A 24917-nucleotide genomic window follows, 5' to 3' on the forward strand; every position below is an offset into this window, starting at 1 on the left:
CATCCGAGCTCACTTTTCATGTATCCTGGCACTTTCTCTATCGATTTATCGTACAATGGATGATCTTTTGGAAAATTACTGCGGTCATGTACATTATCATCCATACAAGCGATAAAATCCTCGCATTCTACGTGGAGAATGAATGAATCGGTATCAGTATATAACAACCTGCATCCATATTTTTTCTTGTAGTGGTTGTAATACAAATCATACATGAGATACTTGGATAGGTCGAGAATGGCCATCCCGATATAGATAGGTTTATTGAGCACAAGCTTATTTTTTTTGTAGTGAATCGCTAGAAGTTTCTCGTTGATGATCATATGATCGACATAAGCCGGTTTGTTTATTAGTTTGCGTGCCTTGTCCTCTTCATCTAACTTGAATAATTTGATATTCGTTCTCATTCTGATATTTTCCATAGTTTTACCAAATACCGAGTTGTTCATTAATTTATACAGATCTTTATCGGCATCGTTAGTAGCGGCTTGTCTCAGTTTGGTGTTCATCAATATATAGGGCGCCATCCAGGGACTTTGATTAAACTTTAACACTTTTGTGATTTTAGTTACTTTCATGCCAAGTTGCGTGTATAGCTTGAGATTTCTATAGTGAACGACATAACCAACCTTATTCCATAGATTCGGAACTAATTTTCTCGTTTCCTTTCCGCGCATCTCGAGTTTTTCACGAAGGCGTCGTTGATAGGGTGAGAGGTTTTCGAGTTTTATTTCTATTTTCTCAGGAGCTAGGGGATAATCGTTATGTTCGTCGTGTAATTCCTCAGGGTACTCGATATCACACTCCACAATATATCCCGTCTCATCATCGTCGGGGTGATTTAGAATCTTTTCGAGATTGGCATCGTTATCCCAGATAAATCCACCAGTGGGTAAAGCTTGTAACATCGCCCAACCATACAAGTTGTTCGCGTCGAGATACATGATATACGAATCCGTTTTTTCAGGCCTGTAATCTTTCATATACTTGTTATTAGCCTCCGCGTATCTTCTTACAGTCATACTGATTCCACCGCGTATTCCCGCCTCTATCATGTTATATTGTTCGATATCAGTCAACAGTTCGAGTTCTATTCCCGTACTCTTGAGTAAAGCATCCCAAGACATTCCGGGAAGCGTGTAATAATGAACAGGATCGAGATTATGAGTTCGCAAACACGTATTTCTAAAATTCTGGAACACATCGGCAAGTAACAGCACATCAGTGACTAAGTACAGATCGTTATAATCACCTAGATTCTTACATTTAAACTTCTTCCACACATTCTTGGCATGCTCGTGGTCACTTTCTGATATATCCGTGTTGTTAAGTTTACTAAAGAAATGACTTTTCTTTGGTAGTTTCGTATCTTCGTATTTACTCCAATCGGTAATATATTCGTACGGAAAGACTCCTTTTCTCGTAACGAGCTTGAACTCCTCCTCATCTGTGAAATGTTTGCGCGTTAAAAACTTCTTATCATCCGGAAGGTTCTTCGCAAGCTGGTCGAGACTCGAACTCAAGAATGCGAAACTATCTAAAAACTTCAACCTTCCCCAACTGAATGTGATGTACTTCTCTTTATTATTCGCGATACACGTAATTCTACCACCACCTTTGTTCGCGAGCTCCGAAATGATCGCGTGAGAGTCGTAACCTTTGAGGTTGTGAAATAATATCGACAACACAAATTCGTCGGGTTTTATTCTCAATTTAAGATTACACGATGCATGCGCGGCACCTCTATAGTTCCCTGTGATATGGTCATGATCTCTTACTTTATCATTTGCGGGTAGTTCCCCTCTACATATCCAACAAACTCGTTCGTTTTCAAACGATTCATTATCTTTTTTGGTCATCTTTATTGGAACTGGTTTTTTCAATTCCTTGACAGTATGATAATATATTATTCGAAGTTTATCGAGAAAATGACTGACCGCATTCTCACCACGAAATAGTTGCGGTTTGTACGCCCTTCCATCAGACCTAACATGCACAAACCCGTATGACGAGATGATGTGTTCGCTTTCTTTGATGGTCTTATTCGAATCGGAATCGTCTTTTATTTCTTTACAAATCGCCTCAAAATCAGCATATATCACATCACTAACTTGCATTTGTTTTTGAAAATTGGTAAATTTGATCATTTTTGTCTTCTCTGATGGCATCTCAACGCGAGAATAGTTCTTGTGGTTGATCTGCGCGCATCGCTTAATATGTTCTTCTAAAAGTTCTGATGATGTTGTACCTGTCAAGCAATACTCACAAAAGTACATGGCTGCTTTGTGTTTGTTTGTATTACTCAGTAGTCTGTTAAAATTCTTAATATAAGTATAATGTTGTCCACCATTTTCATTTTCTATAATAAGAAGTTTAATACGCTCCATGTTGGTGGGTTGTTTTGATATTCTTGCGCGTTCAATCGTTTTATTTTTTAAATAGTATACATTAATAGCAATATTATTTTGAGTCTCGATCCTTGTAATTTGTTTTATTGGTGTAGGAAAGTCAATATTTTCAAAATTAAACCCATCATCAGAAGGATAGGAATAAGTTAAATTAGAATTCGCTTTTGCTGGAAACTTGTGTGCACGTAAACAATGTCTTATACATTGATCATCTTTATTTTTAATATTAATCACAGCTCTTTTATTTTTTAACCACTGTGGTGATTCAATAAAGGATCCTGGAGATGTAATAGAAACTCTATTCACCCATAAACTAAAGATTCTTTTAATGAACCATCCTGAACCTTCATTTGTAAAATTTTCTATTTTTAACAAAATCTGTTTTATTTGTTTTTCAATATCTTGATCATCAACAACATCAATAATACTTTGATATTCCGATCGAAATACAGCTACAGTAGTATCATTATTTTTAATTTGACCAAACTCCACCGTTAAAACAATATTTTGTTTGGTCAGTGGAATAGCTCTTTGGTTAATAGTGTCCACTTTACTCATCATAAACGAAAGCGGATCTATTTCATTTGGAAGAGCCGCAAGTTTATAATTTTTAATAATACTACCAAACTCCTCCGTGGATTCAGCTTTATGTTGTAGTTGACGTATATTTTTAATAAGTTCATCTTTTTTCATTCTACTAAAACCACGAATTTTGAGCTTTCGTGCAATATCTTTAAGCGTAGCATTGGTCTCCCCCTCCAAAGCATCAAACCCCAGTGCTTTAATCAACTCAGTTTTATTCATAGATTCATGATTAGGAATCTCTTTTCTTGAAGCGAGATCACGGTAATATTTTTCAGAATATCGTTGCACCATTTTTCTCTCTATATATACTATTATATTTTTTTCTCTAATAGGATTTTTTTTTACAAGTTGATCAATCTCTGAATCCAATGATTACTCCACCAAAGGGTGGAATATACCCTCTTGAATAAGTTTCAAAAGGGTCAATTTCATCATCGTCATCATCATCATCCTCAGAGTCGCTTGAATGTTCTCCACAATCGGGTATAGGATCAATCTTTTTCTCCATGGGAGGAGGCTTCTCTTTTTTATGCTTACATTTACAACAAATAACATACTTCGTACGTACATAAAGGTTGCATTTTATACAAAGTACTGGAAGTGACATTCCTTTTCTATGACATTTAATATGATCTTTACAATAGAGCCCCATGCAAGCTCGACCGCATACTCTATTTGTTTTAACTTGGGGGTACTCACAAATGTTATGTGGAAAAGGCATTATTTTTTCTATATATACAATATAATCTTTTCTCTAATAGGGTGATCACAATCTTCGCGCGCGGGTGGGAAGATACGCGGAGGCAGGCTGTGCGCGCGGGAAGCAGGCTGTGCGCGGGACCACTCCCACTACACACGCCGTGCGGTCGCTAGCACACACGGGGAACGGGGCGACCGTTTCGCTCTCCATACACGTAACTGGTTATAACTGGTTTTAACTAGATTTTTTTTTTTATGATGCTTGAGGGCGGTATTGCGCGGTTTTGGGCTGGGGTCGGTTGTATATAGAACCCCCATGACCGTTTCGCTCCCCCCCATACACATATCCAACCATCATTTTTTTTTTTTTATCTTGTGATTTGGCTCTCCATACACATATAACTTGTTTTAACTATATATATTTTTTTTTTATGCTTGAGGGTCATATTACTCCAACATACACAGGTTTTGGTTAAATTTTTTTTATGCTTGAGGGCCTTAACACAAGCTAATACGCCCAAAAAAGTTGTATATAGAACCCCCATCTCTTATACTACTCAACTCTCTAATGTTTACTGATATCAGAAAGGCAATGTCTGCAGCAATGATGTCATTATCCCCTGTTCACACTGCAGCACAATGGCAATATCTGCAGCAGTGACATCATCCCCTGTTCACACTGCAGCACAATGGCAATATCTGCAGTAGTGACACCATCCCCTGTTCACAATGCAGCACAATGGCACTATCTGCAGTAGTGACATCATCCCCTGTTCACACTGCAACACAATGGCAATATCTGCAACAGTGACACCATCCCCTGTTCACACTGCAACACAATGGCAATATCTGCAGCAGTGACATCATCCCATGTTCATACTGCAGCACAATGGCAATATCTGCAACAGTGACATCATCCCCGGTTCACACTGCAACACAATGGCAATATCTGCAGTAGTGACATCATCCACTGTTCACACTGCAGCACAACGGCAATATCTGCAGCAGTGACATCATCCCCTGTTCACACTGCAGCACAATGGCAATATCTGCAGCAGTGACATCATCCCCTGTTCACACTGCAGCACAATGGCAATATCTGCAGCAGTGACATCATCCCCTGTTCATACTGCAGCACAATGGCAATATCTGCAGCAGTGACATCATCCCCTGTTCACACTGCAGCACAATGGCAATATCTGCAGCAGTGACATCATCCCATGTTCATACTGCAGCACAATGGCAATATCTGCAGCAGTGACATCATCCCATGTTCATACTGCAACACAACAGCAATATCTGCAGCAGTGACATCACCCCATGTTCATACTGCAGCACAACAGCAATATCTGCAGCAGTGACATCATCCCCTTGTTCACACTGGAGCACAACAGCAATATCTGCAGCAGTGACATCATCCCCTGTTCACACTGCAGCACAATGGCAATATCTGCAGCAGTGACATCATCCCATGTTCATACTGCAGCACAATAGCAATATCTGCAGCAGTGACATCATCCCCTTGTTCACACTGGAGCACATCAACAATATCTGCAGCAATGACATCATCCCATGTTCACACTGGAGCACATCAACAATATCTGCAGCAATGACATCATCCCCTGTTCACACTGGAGCACATCAACAATATCTGCAGCAATGACATCATCCCCTGTTCACACTGGAGCACATCAACAATATCTGCAGCAGTGACATCATCACATGTTCACACTGCAGCACTGATTTGCAGAGCAAATCAGCATTCCCCCTTCAAACAAGTTTAACCTCACATATAAATTGTTTAAACTCATTACATTTCTACAGTCTCAGAAAACCAGACACAATCTGTTCTCAAACAACAACAAGCAAAGTTGGTGTTTTTAGTCTATACATTCCACACCCACCAATGCAGCACATTTCCCAGTTTACTTCTTTCGAAAAACATGAAGATATATACCAATGAACAACTGCATCAGTACATCAAGCAGGACACTGGACTATATGAAGACCTGTTGACATCAATTATTCAAAAAGAAAACTATGCTGGTATAGCCATGTAAGAAGATTCAGTGGCCTTGCTGAAACAATCCTCCAAGGAACTGTTAAAGGAGGGAAATGAAGGGAAAGACAGAACCAATTGTGAACTGACATTGCAAGGAATGGACAGGAAAACCATCTGCAGAGACCCAGGCTTTGACACACAACCAACAGACCTTGAGGAATATGAGGAACAGTTCTCACGTGCAGTGCCCCAATGACTCTTCACAGAGTTAAGGGAAAAGAAGAAGACATTCACGGTCACAGCACGACAAACAACAGTCCACGCTTTTTGTCCAAAGGCATGAAAACGGTTCATGGTCCTTTCACACACACAAAAAAAAACCCGCAGCACAAGCTTAAAAAAAAACAGCAGAAGACAGCCGTCACAGTGGCAGCTGCTTGGGGCGATAAAAGGGGGTCTTCCCTTTGCGTCGTCCTCTGAAGGAGGTGTAGTGGGGGAGGAGGGCAGGGGTGCGGAGGTGGAGACCTCTGGCACCAGGAGTGAAGGCTCTGAGGGTGACGGGCATCCCTGGACCTGCTGCCACTGACACCCAGCCTGGGAACAGAGTGTTAGTGCTGTGAGCCATGTCTCTGTGTGTGGGAGGGGGCACAGAGTGTTAGTGCTGTGAGCCATGTCTCTGTGTGTGGGAGGGGGCACAGAGTGTTAGTGCTGTGAGCCATGTCTCTGTGTGTGGGAGGGGGCACAGAGTGTTAGTGCTGTGAGCCATGTCTCTGTGTGTGGGAGGGGGCACAGAGTGTTAGTGCTGTGAGCCATGTCTCTGTGTGTGGGAGGGGGCACAGAGTGTTAGTGTTGTGAGCCATGTCTCTGTGTGTGGGAGGGGGCACAGAGTGGTAGTGCTGTGAGCCATGTCTCTGTGTGTGGGAGGGGGCACAGAGTGTTAGTGCTGTGAGCCATGTCTGTGTGTGTGGGAGGGGGCACAGAGTGTTAGTGCTGTGAGCCATGTCTCTGTGTGTGGGAGGGGGCACAGAGTGTTAGTGCTGTGAGCCATGTCTCTGTGTGTGGGAGGGGGCACAGAGTGTTAGTGCTGTTAGTGCTGTGAGCAATGTCTGTGTGTGTGGGAGGGGGAACAGAGTGTTAGTGCTGTGAGCCATGTCTGTGTGTGTGGAAGGGGGCACAGAGTGTTAGTGCTGTGAGCCATGTCTCTGTGTGTGGGAGGGGGCACAGAGTGTTAGTGCTGTTAGTGCTGTGAGCAATGTCTGTGTGTGTGTGGGAGGGGGATTAGAGGCAAGGCGAGGGTGTGTGTGTGTGTGTGTGTGTGTGCATGTGTGTGTAAATGTGTGTGTGTACAAATGTGAGTGTGTGAGTATGTGTATATGAGTGAGAGAGAGAAAGAAAGAGAGAGAGAGTGTGTGTGTATGTGTGTTTGTGTGTCTCTGTGTGTCTGTGTGTGTCTGTGTGTGTGTCTGTATGTGTCTCTTTGTCTGTGTCTGTGTGTGTGTATATGTGGTTGTCAAAAACTCAGAGTATAAATTTTATATCACGAGTGAAAATCAAGTAAGCAGTAACTCCTTTTTTGCATCAAACAATCTAAACAAAAACAAAATCAAAAACAAATAAATGTGTGTACATATGCATGTTTATGTTTGTGTGTGTGTGTGTGTTGTGTGCGTGTGTTCAAGCACAATCTTCACAAACATCAAACAAAAGCATTCTAATGTTTAAAACTATTGCAGAGGCATAGGGGAATCAACAGCAAAGAAAACTGCAGAAGATTCTTTATTCCATGACTTCATTGCATATTAACGACTGTACTGAAAGCACAACACAAACATATTTTTACTTCTGTAGTACAACAAACATCTACCCCCCAAAACCAACTTTTGTTTTCTTTCATTTTCTCTTAACTCTCTCACCACCAAGTGTCTGTGTGCACAACACTCCACAGTGCCAAATATTCTAGATAACAATACTCTCAGACATAGGCTTCGTTTCATGTCAAAACAACACGATGGACTTGTTCACTTCAGACTCAGTCAGGAGGCAAAGGTCAGTCATTGTTCTATTGGCTGCAGCTGTCAAGCTTTGTTACAATGTCGAAAACATGACCCCTCGATGTTGACCTAAGTTGTTGCTGAAGGCATTGCACCGTCTTGTCAACTAAAGTCGTCTATGGTGGTGAAAGAGTTAAACAAAGCCAGGTCAACTTAAGAAAATCTTGTTTCTTTAAAACACCTCATAAAAAAACTCACCCAGAGAAGACAACTGGATGTCTGCAGCAGCTTCATCCCAATTTGTGCCAGTGATGTGGAACTCTCGACCAATCAAAGAAGGAATTCTGGACAGTCTCTCCTCATTGCCCAGTGGAATCTGCAAGGAAGAGCAAGCATGACCTTAAGATCTGAAGCATATTCATAAAACTTATCAAAATAATCACCTAGATATATGCACGCAAAACAAAATCGAAACATGTGACTCCCTAAAAGTGAAGTAATCTGCAGTGACATCAAAATGATGTTGAGTCTTGGTACATCTAAAGCCCGCTTTCTAATCCAAAATCGGCTTTCCTTCTTTTTCCATTTGATATTCAACATGCTTGTTAAAACAATCACTCACATCTGCTGTCAAAGCCGTTATGTTTCAGTCACGAAAATCTGAGAATGCTTAAAAACGAAACAGAAAGAAAAGACCAGGCTAAAGGTGAAGGCAACCAGGTCAGAGTGAGGTTTTCAACACTGAGCTTTCCATGTGTGAGGAGAATATCAATCCATGTTGACTGTTGACCAACACTGACTGGTCATGCATATTGTTGACCAACACTGACTGGTCATGCATACTGTTGACCAATACTGGCTGGTCATGCATACTGTTGACCAACACTGACTGGTCATGCATACTGTTGACCAATACTGGCTGGTCATGCATACTGTTGACTAACACTGACTGGTCATGCATACTGTTGACCAATACTGGCTGGTCATGCATACTGTTGACCGATACTGGCTGGTCATACATACTGTTGACCGATACTGGCTGGTCATGTATACTGTTGACCGATATTGACTGGTCATGCATACTGTTGACCAATATTGACTGGTCATGCATATTGTTGACCAATATTGACTGGTCATGCATATTGTTGACTGGTTATGAATATTGTTGACTAATATTGACTGGTCGTGCATCTAAGCTACACTTAAGGTCATGCTTGGAAAACATAACTGTGTCTTGAGATTGATTTTAAAGTCACTCAGGGTTGGACTTTCATGCAGATCGGATAGCAGCCAGTTTCAAATTTTGGGTGGCAGTGAAACTCATCAAAACCTTTTGTTTCTAAAAGTCAGGGAACATAATCATTTCTTTCAGTTTTGTTTCTTCTGTAAAAAAAAAAAAAAAAAAAGAAAAAAAAAAGTGTTTGAGATTTTTATTTGTTTTCTTTGAGGTACAGAGGGAATGTTGTTTGCATGTGATGTATCTGAAGCATGTATGTTCACTGTGTATAACTTTTTCTTGTAAATCATTATGAACTCCTAGACTTTGAAGTGTAATTGTCAATCTGCATTATTATTATTACTATCATTGTTATTTTACTGTACTGTACTGTACTGTGTTGTGTTGTGTTGTGTTACTTTTTTGTCACAACAGATTTCTCTTTGTGAAATTTTGGGCTGCTCTCTCGCCAGGGACAGTGTGTCACTAATGTCACCAATCAATTTTTTTTTTCTCCCTTTTTCCTGTCTGCAAGTGCATGTGTTTTACTATCAAGGTGCATCTTTCTACAGAATTTTGCCAGGGACAACCTTCTTGTTGCCATGAGGTTTTTAATTATGTGTGTGAAGTGCCTGCTGCACACGGAACCTCATATCATCTGACTAACTAGTGTGCATACCACCACTCAAGGTCTTGAGTAAAGGGAGAAAATTCTGTCACATGTAGATTCGATCCTCTACCCTCAGATTCTCTCATTTCCTAGGCAGATGTGTTTCCACTGTACCACCATCCACATAATAGGGCGGGTTTGCAGACCCACTTTCGTCTTTTTTTCGTGGAGGTTCCCCGGTTATTTTTAGCAAGAACTGCGTGCACATGCGCACCTCCATTTCCAGTTTATTCCAGGTCAATGAAAGGCTAAAATTTCATTGTGGAAATCGCTGTTGTGACAAAAGGATTTTGAACATTTTTGGCAACTATTTTTGCAAGTTTACAAGATATATTTGGTATTATAATCGTACCCATTATTTGTTTTAGTCTTCTATGTTTACTTTGAGCGTGTTTCTTGTCACATTTCTGCCATTACATATTCAAAATGATCCATTTATAAACTCTGCCGAAAAGTTGCCCGAACAAAGGCAGTGCAAACTCAGAAAAGCTAGTTACGGTGATAGGCTGCTTGTGACGTCATATGACCTACTTCTTGCTGTGCAACCGACCAAAGGTCCACCACAAAAGTAAGCCTGCAAACCATCCCTATAATCTTCCCTAGGCAGAAGAAGTGAGACCCACTGCAAGGGAAGCCGTGCCAAGATGAGTGTGGTGGAAGTGGTCAGCCTCTGCCCTGTCCTTCACGTGCAGCTTAATGGCCTGGGAAACGTAGGCTGTCAGGTAGACTGAAGTGTTGCCCTGCAACATCGTCATGCACAGGGCAGAAGGTTAACCCAAACATACACACACACACACAATAATAGTGGTTTGAAACTGGTTGCAGTCAGGATGTTGTACACATGCACACACATGCATATGCATGTGCATGCGCATGCACACACACATGCATATGCATGTGTATGCGCATGCACACACACACACACACACACACACACACACAAATGAAACAGATAACAGTCATACTTTTTAACTTTACAGGCAGAATATGTTCACACATGCACGCACTCACATGTACACACACACACACACTAACACACTAAATAACACACACACTAAAAGAATAGCAGTCTTGTCACAAACTGAGATGATGAAAATTTCAAAGAAGTGAGAAGCTCTTTGAAAAACTAAAACAAATGCAAATGGCTTGACAGAAGGCAATTATGGATTAAGAAAAACAAACTGAAGAAAAACTTCAAGAAAAAATAAAATCAGTCGAATCCCCAGAACTGAGGACAACAATTCTTAACCTGTTACTTAAAATGTTACTTGGACAAATCGTATGCCACATTTTACGCTTATTTTCTAATCAAGAAACTCACAAAAGAGACATGTTACAGTGAATAAAAAGTGTCAACCAACTACCGGTAATAATAACGAAGAACAGATGTCCAGTACATTTCTCAAGATTTCAAAGCACTACAAAATTCATTAAACTGTAAATGATGAATCGATAACATAAAACAAATTACACACTCACTGCAAACAGACATTATAATACAACTTAAATATACACTACACATACATGCTTACACAGTCTTACATACAGTCACTCAAATATACAAAAAAACATGTGACTGATTGACAACAGGTTCCTCTGATTCAAGGGTCATACAGTGGAAGTTCCTTGGCAACAGCCCTCTGATGGTTGTGCAGGCTTATTCTTGAGCGACACACCCTGGTGCAAAGAGAGCAAGGAAATCCATGGGTAGGAGGTCTCTGGGCAACAGATGCATTCCTTCCTCCATCTGCGCTTTTCCTTCTTGCAGCTTCAAAGGTCTCAGCACCTCGGATGGAAGTTGATCTCTGGTTGTCTCCATCTCTTTGTGATGAATTCCCCATCCTTTTCTGGGATGCCAGCTGCATTTACTGTCACTTCAGCTGGTCTCTGTGGCGTTTTAGTGAGGCTCCTCTGTCACATTTATCCTAGGAAAGCTCACCATAGAAAATGGCTTTAGGCATTCGTGTCCTCCATGCGTCAAAGATGTCCTGCCCATTGGTCTGGTCAGTAGCATACCTTCAATGCTGAAAGGATGTTGACTCACTCAAGGACTTCAACGTTTGTCACAATGATATAGTCTTCCTACTTGACACCCACAATGGTATGAAGTCATTGTTGGAGAAAGCACTCGAGGAGTTGCACAAGAAAACATTCACAGCATGGATAAAACGCAGTTTGGAAGCAGCGGCGGACCAAGGATATCAACACTGCTAAAATAGATGGGTCTTCAGTGAAGATTTGGGATGGAGTGTCTAATGGATGGGTAATCTAGGTGGCTGGATACAAAGACTAAGAAGAAAGTAAGGATCATAGGAATTTCTTAGATTGAACACTTAGTACAAGAGTATCAGTTGAAGAGCAGACATTTGAGATGGGGTGTAGTGATGAAGAATGTCACAGAGATATTCAGGGTCAGTGCCAGTTACAGATGAGAAGCTGACTGAAGAAAGTTTGTGCAAAAGTGAATCTTTGGAACTGTACATGCATATGCATTCATGTGGTATTGTATTGTATTGTATTGTATTGTATTGTATTGTATAGTATTGTATAGTGCAGTGTCACACTTTTTTTCTGCCTGCATGTGTATTTGTTTCATTACCAAAGTGGATTATTTCTACAGAATTTTGCTGTGGACAACCCTTTTCTTTGCCATGGGTTCTTTTGCCAATACTAAGTACAACAAACAGGACCTTGGTTTATCATCTCATCCGAATGACTAGTGTCCAGACTACCACCCAAGGTCCAGTGGATGGGAAGAAAATACTGGAGAGAGTGGGATTCGATCCCATATGCTCAGATTGTCTCGCTAACTAGGTGAATGCATTACCCAACAGTCCTCTACTGACCTGTACGTAGTCGATGCGGCCCATGCCCGTCACAAACAACACCTGTCCAGGTCGCAGCACCAAACACTGAGGGATGACTTTGGTCCGGGGCAGGAGGGTCCTCAGCTCCTCAGGTTCAAGCAGGTTGATGATCTGTGTCACAGAAATGAGTCATCCTGCCTGTAAGGAGACGTTTCTCCTGCCTTCTGCACACTCTTCTCAGTGGCGCATGGCTCTTCTCAGTTTTTCCACGTACATCTCACGTCCAGGCTCACTGTATTTCATCTCCTCTTGACTGCTGTTGAATAGTATGCTTCGTAAAGAAGTTTTGTCCCTTCACTAATATTCAGCTTCCAGGCCAGGTTGTCAGTCATCATTATTTAGATTTTTCTTCTTCAGACTGTATTACTTTTTTTATCAGCAAAACCAGTCACACCATTTATCAGTGCACAGAAAGTAGTAACTGCACTGATCTTATTTTACCAAGGTTCAGCAGTCAATGGGTTAAATTTCTGTTTAAATGAAACTGTGCGCCAGTCTTCCTGTTGATATGATCACAAAATTCAACCAGACCTCTGGTTGTATTACGTACATTACATGTACTATTAATACCATACTGTAAGTATTCTTATGAAGGAATTCATGGTGACCTGCCATGTTTAATGCACTGCAGGATCAGGATAGCTTTAGCATCTCAGTAAGAGAAATTAAGTGTGGTGAAGTACATGATACATATATATTACAAGCAACAGTAAAATTTTGCATACAACATATAAGCCAAAACACACACAACTGATTCATACTTATAGCAAAGCATGCCCAATAAAAACATCACCTTTCCGTTATCTAAAACACACACACACACACACACGCACGCACACGCACGCACACACACACACAAACACACTCAAGCACACATCCGCCTGTATCCATGCACCAACATAAACTTTTTCCATGTAACACTTGCACAACATACTGAACAAAAAATATGGCCATTCACCTAAACCAATCAGCCTTACCTGTTCAGGATTGACAACACCTGGCGTGTCATTGCACCAATACATCTTGAACCTTTCAGGCCTGTAGCCGGTGCTCTTGGCCCCTGTGTTCACTGTTTCGTTGCCAGAGGCCTCCTTCAATACGCCATCCTTTCCCATGCTGAAACTGACCACACTCTGTCCGACGGTCTGCCTCTCTGCCTCTGCTTTCTCTTCAGCTATTGTACGTGCACTCCGGAAATCTGTGAGACCCACATGGCCTAGAAAAGAAGAAGAAAATAATCTTTTGCATTTGGACTGAAATCCGTCAAACTGACATTACATAGAAAGAAAGGAGTCTGATTATTATCATGTAAAAAGTATGCACAGTGACAAAGTTGTGTTTGGACTGAAATCCATCAAACTGGCATTATGTAGAAAGAAAGGAGTCTGATTATTTTCAAGTAAAAAGTATGCTAAGTGACTAAGTTGTGTTTGGACTGAAATCCGTCAAACCAACATTACATAGTAAGAAAGGAGACTGATTATTATCAAGTGAAAAGTATGATCAGTGACAAAGTTGTATTTGGACTGAAATCCATCAAACTGACATTAATTAGAAAGAAAAAAAAGGAATCTATTATTATCATGTAAAAAGTATGATCAGTGACAAAGTTGTATTTGGACTGAAATCTGTCCAACTGACATTACTTAGAAAGAAAAAAAAAGGAATCTATCATTATCATGTAAAAAGTATGCTCAGTGGCAAAGTTGCAAGACTTTTTTTAGAGTATAATTACACAGACCAGCAAGATAGTGGAGGAAAACAAGTACTAATAAACAATTATTCCATCATTAAATAAAATATCAAAACTACAATTGTGGAAGAAGTCTATAACAATACTTGATTTTAAAAAGTTGAATGATTATCTGAAATCTGTGACTGGCTCCAAGATATTTATAAACAGAAAAACAGCTGATATGTATGCTTGGCCATTGTGTTCAGAAGCCATTCACAAAATGGTGAGAACTGGGAAAGAATACTGCAGGACAAAGCATATGGTAATAATTACAGCTTCTTACTAGAACTTCTAGGAAAGATGATACATAATGTCAACAAAAATGTGTGCTCATTATAATCTGAATCATTCTGCTCTGACACACGTACATTTGTTTTAACCTGTTCAATGCCAGGGAATTTTGAAAAGAAAGAATAAAAAGTGCACTCCCCTTGCCAGGGAATTTGGAGGAATCAGATGCCATAATCTTTTTTAAATTCTAGTAGAAAAACTAAAAACAGACAGAAGCAAAGTAAATGTTTTTGTGACAGAAAATAAATATTGATTCAGAAACTGAGTTTATTTAATATTTGTTATAATGAAATTATGGAACTCAATAAATCAACTGTACACTGGGTTGACTTCACCAATGCATGTATGCAGACAGTGCTAGAAAAGTATTCAAAACACTAATCCAAAGGTCCATTTTATACAACATTACCTGTCAGCAGATCAGCTTTAAAGCTGCCCAGCTCCTCCAGGCGTGAGCGCCGCAGTTCCTCTGCCACTGCATATTCCTTCTGGTCTTTGGCCAGGCGGTTGTAGCGCAGTGCCAGCCTCCAGGGAGCTGGGTTGATGATGGGGAACTGCAGCAAGTTCAGTGTTGTTCCTGAAGTATATAAACATAAAAAAAACATACTGACTTGCTGTTTGCTTCTGAAAAAACTCCAAAATTGAAATATTTCTAAAGAATAAACATAGTATCTTTTTCATGCCATCTTCTTTTCATCCATAAAGTACTTCTGTGCTGTTATCACCTTATTCAAGAAGCAGAATGAAACTGAAAGTAATATTTGAAATATCTTGAGGTTGCATGCTTTACTTTTTCTGTCATGATGATCAAATATCATGATCAATCACTGAATATCGTGGCAAAAAGGTACATATTATTATAACAAATACATGCACATCATGTCACTTACACTTTATATCTTTTTAACTTTTTACTTCTTTTTCTTTCTTCTTTTCTTTCTTTTCTTTTTCTTCCTATAATTTGTGTGTGTAACTGTAAGTATGGGTATGCGACAGCAAAAACTGTTTGAGAATTTTTATTTTCTCTTTTTTTTACCCATTCCCAATCATGATCATACCACAGACTTTTTTGTTTTAATAAGCTGCCTGTGTAAAAAGTCCACTGATACAACACTGCAACAGTGAAAGAACCAGACACAGTTTTCTACCTGGCCACACCGACACAGTTGCACGGTTGATGAAGCCTCTGGCAACAGTCTTGCAGTAGTCAGACATAAGGAGAGCGTTGAACAAGGTGGATTTTCCAGCATTGGTACTTCCCACCACATACACATGACCTGAAAAATTGTGAAAATGCACTGAAATTTTACCAGTTTTATTCAAAGTGCATAAATCAGCAGAAAACTAATATATTTCTTCCTTCTGGTTTTCAACCGTCAGTGTCAGAATTTCAAAAGAATTGTTGGCAAGGCTGTGAGAAGAGGGTAAGGGGATAGAACTGAAGGGAATGAGAGAGGGAGGGGTTTTGATCTGACAAGGAGATTTTTTTTTTCTTTCCTGAAATCAACATAACTGTGCCTTGGTAGAAAGGTGGTTGTAGAAGGGGAAATAACCTCTTTTTCCAAGCAAGTCAATATATTCTGAGCATGTGTATCATGCAAGTATATGAATATATGTGAGTGCAAATGTGTCTCTCCCTCTGTGTGTGTGCTTGTGTGTGTGTGTGTGTTTGTGTGTGTGTGCTTGTGTGTGTGTGTGTGTGTGTGTGTGTGTGTGTGTGTGTGTGTGTGTGTGCCTGTATCATGTGTATGTCTGTATATAAATCTGTGTGTCTGTGTATGCATGTGGGTAAGTACACATTTAAGTCACCTCTGTGTATGTGTGTGTGTGTGTGTGTTTTAAACTGCACTGTGTGTAAAATGTTATTCAACTTATTCAATAAATTATTGTATGCAGCAGCTTCTTGCATTTTCAAAACAAAAATATTGTAATTTTTGTATACACATACATGGGCTTATATTTTTTTCATTTTAATTTCATGGATGTAAATTTTGATAGAAAGACCTATCAGAAATAATGGACAAAAATAATGGATAGTTTGTTGTCGTTGTTGTTTTTGTTGTATTTGTTAATGTTGATACTTGTTTTCATTTTATCAAAATATTTATTTCATTGAGCCATAAAAGAAACTGTTTTTTCTTCATTCAATAATTACTTTTACAAATTTTGTAAATAACTTATTCAGTTTGTTGACAAAATGCAACAACGTCTCGCTGGCATTTTGAAAAATACATTACATATCACTTCTTTTTTTTTTCTTTTTTTTTATTAATCATGACAAGCTGCTATGTAACAATAAACAGCGTCACAGAAAAGTTGCACGGACACAGTACCTTTCAGCTGCCATGCTGTCATAAGTTTGGTGACAAGACTCTCAATGCCATAGCCTGTCTTGGCACTAACCAAACATACATGTTTGATGTTTTTCCCTGTTGGATTCAGTCCAGCTGAACTGCACATCTCCAGTAATCTTTGTCTGGTCCGCTCCAGATATCCCCTGCTGTCCCTGGGAATCAAGTCAACCTTATTGCCAACTATAAACAAAGGTCTGCTGGTTCCAATGTGTTTCAGAAGATCTTTATACACACTGTTCTCAATGTCAAATAGATCAACAACAACGATGACAAGAGCTTTTGTATGTTTGATTTTCTGGATGATCTGAGGGTATGTTTCAGCAGATACCCTCACATTGAGGTACATGTTGTAGGTGTTGATGAGAAAACACCTTTGACACATGCTTGTGCGCATGTCATCACGTGTCAAACATTTGAACTTCTCACTGGGCATGTACCCTGGAATGACTGGATCCTGGCAATGAAGAGTTGCTCCACAGCCTGAACAAGGAACGTCACTTGCATGAATGGAAGGATCTGGGGTTCCTTTTATTTTCTGATTGTTTTTTGATCGCTGTCCAATTGTTCGAGTATGAACTTCATCATCTAAATAAATGTCTTCAATTGTTGTCATCATAGGTAATTCACCATCAGGTTCATGATCATCTGATTCAACTTCATCTTCTTCTTCCAATCCTTCAACATTCATTCTAAGTTTTGTTGCATCTGCATCCCACTTGATGTCTTCCAATGTCTTTTGTAATTGTTGGATAGTTAGTTTCTGAGGCTGGTCAGTCTGGTTCTGTTCGTCGTTTTGCGTCACTCGGTTTCGATTTTGGAACATCAGCTTCACAATGAGTGGGACGTTTTCATCATCAAGACTATCAGTTTCTTTCGTTTTTTGCAAGGTTTCTTTCTCTTTTTCCTGTGTCTTCTGTTTCACTATGTGATCTATTATGTCTCCTGTTTGTCTTGACCTCCAAGATGATGTGGACATTATGTGCCGTCTGCACTGAAAGTGCAACACCTCAAACGCTGACACATTCTGAAGACAGTGACGTCGAAAATGAACAATTCTCCCGTATGTGAATGCTCGATACTTCAAAAGGAGCTTAAGAACTGAATTATCTAGATTTGCCATAGCTACTTTAAACTTGCGATGTTCACTCGATCACCTTGGCTGAGAAACACAAGCTGCGGAAAGCATGTTTTGGTGGAAATTGCTGAGAATTATCGTTCGTGGGAAAGGAACATCACTTGCTTTGCAGAACTAACCACTGAGACTTATTCCCCTTCCATCCAGGCGTGGACCCAGTCCATGTGAAACAGTAACAAAAATAGTGATCAAAATGTTTCGTCCGGCTGGTGCAGCAGAAATCGTGCGATCACATCAGAAAGACGACTTCTATTTGTCGTTCTTTCGTTCTTCAGTTGCTGATGTCGCCCAGACTTTAGCAGGTCATTTAATCGAGATAGATACAGCTCTTCCTCTGTTATTATTCAATCCATAGCCATCGGCATGACTGGCTTTGGGTCATCATCAGTGGGAGTCTTGCAGTCCAAGCTTCTCCACATTACATCTATAGAAAAAGTCTGGGAGTGGTTTTAGCTCAACCCACGAAATGTCGTTGGCCTCTGCATGGTGCTCCCGCTTAATGATTAAAGGCTTATGATAACACCTCCGTTATTTAGTTTGAAGGATGTTGTGCACGCGTCTGTTCATGTTGATGTGTAACAAGTTATTGTCGTGTGTGTGTGTGTTGTTTTAGTCTGTCAACAGTAATTGTGGAATTTTTTTTTTAGGCTATAGGTCCACATAGAACAGTCTCTCTCTATTCAAATGTAATACATGATATAAATCTACTGACATAACATATAATGTCACTTTTTTGTAATTAGAAAAATTCTAAAATTAACTGTTATTACCCAGCAGATGTCAGACAGAGCAATACAAACAGTCATTCTTTGTTAGCACAGTAAGAGACTGGAACCACCTGGAAGAAAACATCGTAAGAGCACCAGCTCCTGAGATCTTTAAAAAAACTAATAACATCTCAACAGTGAACCTGCTAAGCTGCGCACACCCCCACCCATCGTGATAATGCCATAATCTTGGTGACAGCGATGTACTTAACAGATACAGATACCCAGCAACTCTATTACTGTCATTGTCACTGATGTTCAAGTATTCAAAATATTTTAATGTCATTGTTGATTCATTATCAAGTGAACTGGGAGATATAATGTCATTCATGATTTAGCAAGACTGTATTCAAACCGTAGACAGTTGCTAAAGATTATCATATAAATGAGCAAAGCTGGACAGTTCATTATTTGACTCAATCACCACTTCTTTGTTATTGTTAATGTTGTTGTTAGTTTGAGAGTGGAATATTTTGTAATATTTTTAAAGGTTGACTCCTTCATGGGCTGCAACTCCTATGTTCACTTGTATATGTACGCTAGTGGGTTTTTACATGTATGACCATTTCTACCCTGCCATGTAGGCAGCCATACTCCGTTTTAGGTGGTAAAGGTTGACAAACCTTCAGGAAAGGACTGATTAATGTTTCAGGTCCTCTCAGATGGATGCGATATCGACGTGAGCTGGATCTGTTGTCCGATGTTGGATACTTTTTATTGACAACTTTTGGAGGTGACTATTATTGAAAATAATGTTTTTGTCTCTCTTTCTTTCTTTTTTTTTCTTTTTTTTTTTTCCTCCTTTTTAAAATAATAAGATAATACTTTTGCCCATGCTCTATTAAATGTTATATTTGAATAAAATATGCAGTTGTGTTTTACTTTTACACATCCAGTAATATACCTGATATATATTTTTCTCTTTTTTTACCTTATATGTATATATATGCTTGCAAATAAAGTGGGTCTATATTCTAACCCGGTTTCAGCTTTGTGTGTGTGTGGAAAACTCAGAGTTATAACACTGGCATTTATCTGTCATAAATTCATACTTGGCTTCAGTAGTAAATTCTTGAACTTAGATAGAGATCGGGAAGGACTGATATTTTGAAAGACTGATTGAGCAACACATAAGTGAACAAAACAAGTGATTCTGACTTTTGCTCATTGAAATGTGCAATTAACAGGTTACCAAACAGTTGGAGAAGAGTATGTTAACATCATCATGGTGGATGGCTCCAAAAGATTTCTTCCATCCAAGTTGGTACGTACTGTTGATTGAACAGCCTTTTCTCTTATTGTCTTAGCATAATCATTCTAAAATTTGATCACAGATAAAAACTGAAATGTTTAAAGATAATAATAATAATAAAAGATTAGCAAAAATGCAAGAAATGAGTCTGTATGTAATTTCATTGATGGGTTCCTAGCTATTTTATGCTGGTGCTTGGAATAAGATTAGTAAGAAAGAACATAAGCCCACCATTTTTTTTTTTTTTTTTTTTTTTTGTGGGAGGGTCAGGATGAGTGGAGCAAGAGATCAGCTCCTGATGGGAACAGAAAGCAAATCTGAAACAAATGAGCAAATCAATATCTTTCAGTTAAGATCAGGACTTTAAAAAAAAAAAAGGGGGGGGGGGGGGCAGGGGTTCAGTGAAAGGTAGATTCCTTTCCTGTTATTTTCTTCCTAATTATGATATTTTTTTTTAGACGAAGTATGATGCCATGATAAAATTGATGTGTTGCTTTTTTTTCTTCCTTATCATTCTTCTTCTTATTATTATTATCATTACCATTATCATTATCTTTTGTTGTTATTGTTATTATAATTTCAGAGAAGAAGCATGATGATTGGACTTCAAGTGTGCACACCCTATCTGCTTCATCTGGCCCTGGACAAACTGGAGCGTCGCTTGCAGTCGGCTGACCCCTTCCCAGTGGCCATCACTGTCCAGCAGAGAGAGCAGCTGCTGTGGATGATCCCCGTGCTGCGTCACGCCATCACCCTCCTTCACCGCACCCACCTCGCCATGTTCTACATCCAGGGCATGTTCTACCATCTTGCCAAGCGGGTTTCTGGAATTCACTATGTGAGTTCAATGACACTGACAAATTCCTGTTTTCATATCAATAGGTGATGGAACATGACATGGACCAATTCACGCAGTTATATGAATAGATGATAGAACATGACATTGACCAATTCATACTATTTTATTGACAGATGGTAGGACTTGACATTGACAAATTCATGCTGTTAGAACATGACATTGACCAGTTCATACTATTTTATTGACAGATGGTAGGACATGACATTAACAAATTCATGCTGTTAGAACCTGACATTGACCAATTCATACTATTTTATTGACAGATGGTAGGACTTGACATTGACAAATTCATGCTGTTAGAACATGACATTGACCAATTCATACTATTTTATTGACAGATGGTAGGACATGACATTGACAAATTCATGCTGTTAGAACATGACATTGACCAATTCATACTATTTTATTGACAGATGGTAGGACATGACATTGACAAATTCATGCTGTTAGAACATGACATTGACCAATTCATACTATTTTATTGACAGATGGTAGGACATGACATTAACAAATTCATGCTGTTAGAACATGACATTGACCAATTCATATTATTTTATTGACAGATGGTAGGACATGACATTGACAAATTCATGCTGTTAGAACATGACATTGACCAATTCATACTATTTTATTGACAGATGGTAGGACATGACATTGACAAATTCATGCTGTTAGAACATGACATTGACCAATTCATACTATTTTATTGACAGATGGTAGGACATGACATTGACAAATTCATGCTGTTATATTAAGATGATAGCACATGACATTGACCAATTCATACAGTCTTATTAATAGATAATGGAACATATACAAGTGATGTTTAGATATTGATTTTTGAATAGTGTTGAATTCATTGACAGTACCCCTTACAGATGAATGTACCACAAGTGACTGTATTCATGAGAAACGTGAATGATTATTAACTTTGTTGTGGACATGAGTGATTACTCATCTTGTGAATGCTTGTTGAGGTTTACAGTCTTTTTCATCTTTGTTACCACTCTTTCATATCAGTAGTAATCAGCATTGTTTGTGTTACATACATACACACCTACATGTATATACACATACCACACATGCACACACACACACACACACACACACACACACACACACACACACACACACACACATATATATATATATATATTAATAAGATGAAAAATTGGTATTTTATCGGCAGCATAATACCAACATTGCCACAACCAGTATACATTTTCATGGATAACTACAAGTCACATTTTGTGTTTATAGATATCCTCATATTCACAGTAAGTTGTTTGGCTTTTTTCAGTTCTGGATGCCCTGGGGCAACCACTTTTCAGAAAAAGCAGTTACCTAGCCCATTAACAAATTTTACCTCTCTGTCACACTTTTCACGGGGTGATTTTTTTTTTTTTTTTTTTTTTTTTACACTGAATGTTCTGTTTTTAAAAAGAATTATTTTCTTCATTATGATAAAAGGTAAATAAAACTTAGTTGTTGTGTTTTTCCTTATAGATTCAATTCATGGCTAAAAAAGAGGATTCAGAGCTGCCTCGGCCACTCAGACTGCTTGGTTACCTGTCACTTGCACAGCTGGCAATCAGCACTGGCATTCAGCTGTACTCTGCATGGAGGTCTGCAGACTCCAAGCCAGAGAATCATACAGACGTTGGAGGGGCAATGTGAGATTTGGTTTAGCTGCGTTGTTTGATTCTATTTATTGTGCGGGTGTGGTTGTCTGTGTGTGTTAGTGTGCGTGCGCATACAAACTTGTTTTTTTTCCTGTGATTTGTGCATGTAGTGTATTTTCATGTTTTTATGACCCACTGAACCCTAATTATCATATCTTTAATGTGCATGATTGATCTGTTTTGTTGATATATAATCCACAAAGTGGGTTCAGCCACTAGGAGGTCTGCTGATCTTTTTACCTGCAAAGTCACAAGCGCAAGGGTATGAAAAAGATTTCCATCTGGTACCCACCATGTGTACATTCAGTCATATGTTCCAAAGGTATACTTTTGTATTGTTTTCAAGGTAATATTTTGTATTGTCTGAAAAGGGGGGATGACTGGTATTCTGTCTGAATTTTGGTTGAAAGTAATTGTCTCTGTATTGCCTGAAAAGGAGGAATGACTGGTATTCTGTCTGAATTGTGGAGTGATGGCCTAGAGGTAACGCGTCCGCCAAGGAAGCGAGAGAATCTGAGCACACTGGTTCGAATCACGGCTTAGCCGCCGATATTTTCTCCCCCTCCACTAGACCTTGAGTGGTGGTCTGGACACTAGTCATTCGGATGAGACGATAAACCGAGGTCCCGTGTGCAGCATGCACTTAGTGCACGTAAAAGAACCCACGGCAACAAAAGGGATGTTCCTGGCAAAATTCTGTCAAAAAATCCACTTCAATAGGAAAAACAAATAAAACTGCACGCAGGAAATTTTTTTTTTTTAAATGGGTGACACTGTAGTGATACGCTCTCCCTGGGGAGAGCAGCCCTATTTTCACACAGAGAAATCTGTTGTGATAAAAAGAGAAATACAAATACAAATATAAAAGTAATTGTTGTATTGTATGAACTGTAGAAATGATTATGATATTTCTTGCACAGGAGTGCAGAGGACAGTGTTGGCCTCCACCCCAACCAGAAGTGCTCACTGTGCCTGGGGCCACGCAGACGGTCAACACTTACAATGTGCGGCCATCTGTTCTGCTGGGACTGCATTCATCAGTGGTGTCGAGAAAAAGTGTGTAATTGTTTGGTCTCCTTTGTTTTTTGGGGGGAGGGGGATGGTGGTGTTCGGATGAACAGAATGACAGTAGATGAAATCAGTATCTTTAAGATACAGTGACTTGGGTGGTTAGTCAAATGGTTTGCAGCCTGTTATGACGAACATTTTCCTTTGTTTTGTTTTATTTGATAATATTTTTTACATTTATGGCTCTAAAGATATCAGATCCATCCACTAACTAAAAAAATGTTTTTTTCAATTTCCTTTTCTTTTTCTTTTTTTCTCAGATCGTCACCACCAACTGTTGTTCCCCCCATAGTCATTGCAGCAAAGAGTGATACAGAAACATGTTTTTTTGTTTTCTACACAATGAAGAGGGTGCTTACATGTGTTTGTCATTTTTTATTCCATGTTTGTTTCTCAAAAGTTTATGAAACTGAGAGCATTGTCTTGAAAGGGTAAGCTTTTCTGGTGGATTTGAATGTGTCTGAAAAATGAAACAGAGATTTTTAGATAAATATCTGTCCTTTATCGCTTTCTGTCTTTCTTCACTTAAAGATTTTAGGTCTGTATCTGTCTTTGTCACACACTCTTTTCTCCTTGTTTTGAATTCTTATAATTGTTTTTTGGGTTTTTTTCTAACTTAAAATCAAGTCTTCACAGGCTGAAGAAGTTTTTTTCTGCTCTCCCTTTGTCATTTTTTCTTGTTGTTTTTGTTTAATGTTTTGTTTATTGAATATGAAAAAAGCATTCTGCTTAATTAATGTATGTTATAATTGATGTTTCAGGCAGAGTGTCCCCTTTGTCGTGAACAGTTTCCACCTCATCGCTTGGTTGCTCTGCAAAACTATGATCCAGCATGATGACATGTGTGTGTGTGTGTGTGTGTGTGTGTGTGTGTGTGTGTGTGTGTGTGTTATCTGCATACATATGCAACACATGTCTTTATATCTGCATGTGTATGACTGTATCTTTTTACAACAAATACAAGGACAAAAGACAGTTGTTTACAGCCAGTGTTACAGATTTTGCTACAAAGAGTGTACATGGCTAATTTTTATAATAAAGGTATTTTGTGGAAAATGAAGTTGTCCCTTGTGTCAAAAGATGTTTGATTAAGTCATTTCATTTGAGTTCAGTTTGTCGACAATAACAATAATAAACACCACACATGCACACACACACACACACACACACACACTCACACATACACACACACACTCACACTCACATATGCCTCACACACACCACACACACACACACACACACACACACGCCACACGCAGACACACACAGAGAAGCGCGCGCGTGTGCATATGGAGGTGTCTGAGTTTTTGGTTGCTCAAATGTGTGTGTGCATGTG

The 24917-nt window shown here is 39.2% G+C and overlaps 2 protein-coding genes across 2 annotated transcripts; one reads left to right on the forward strand and one right to left on the reverse strand.

Moving 5' to 3' along the window:
* Positions 1–4297: 4297 nt before the first annotated feature.
* Positions 4298–18005, reverse strand: LOC143279417 (nitric oxide-associated protein 1-like). The gene is made up of 8 exons (XM_076583462.1): positions 16798–18005; positions 15613–15741; positions 14874–15041; positions 13416–13654; positions 12418–12549; positions 10195–10311; positions 7944–8061; positions 4298–6288 (listed from the first exon to the last, which is right to left on the reverse strand). The coding sequence occupies exons 1-8, from the start codon at positions 17936–17938 to the stop codon at positions 6116–6118; spliced, it is 2217 nt and encodes a 738-aa protein (XP_076439577.1). The 5' UTR covers positions 17939–18005; the 3' UTR covers positions 4298–6115.
* A 90-nt stretch (positions 18006–18095) lies between these two features.
* LOC143279419 (peroxisome biogenesis factor 10-like) lies at positions 18096–24637 on the forward strand. Its single transcript, XM_076583463.1, has 7 exons — positions 18096–18255; positions 19373–19453; positions 19908–19984; positions 20556–20810; positions 22338–22504; positions 23434–23569; positions 24343–24637. Exons 1-7 carry the CDS (start codon positions 18147–18149, stop codon positions 24415–24417), a joined length of 900 nt encoding a protein of 299 aa, XP_076439578.1. The 5' UTR covers positions 18096–18146; the 3' UTR covers positions 24418–24637.
* The last annotated feature ends 280 nt before the right edge of the window (positions 24638–24917 follow it).

The sequence above is a fragment of the Babylonia areolata genome, chromosome 2 (assembly GCF_041734735.1).
Source record: "Babylonia areolata isolate BAREFJ2019XMU chromosome 2, ASM4173473v1, whole genome shotgun sequence".
NCBI lineage: Eukaryota > Metazoa > Mollusca > Gastropoda > Neogastropoda > Buccinidae > Babylonia > Babylonia areolata.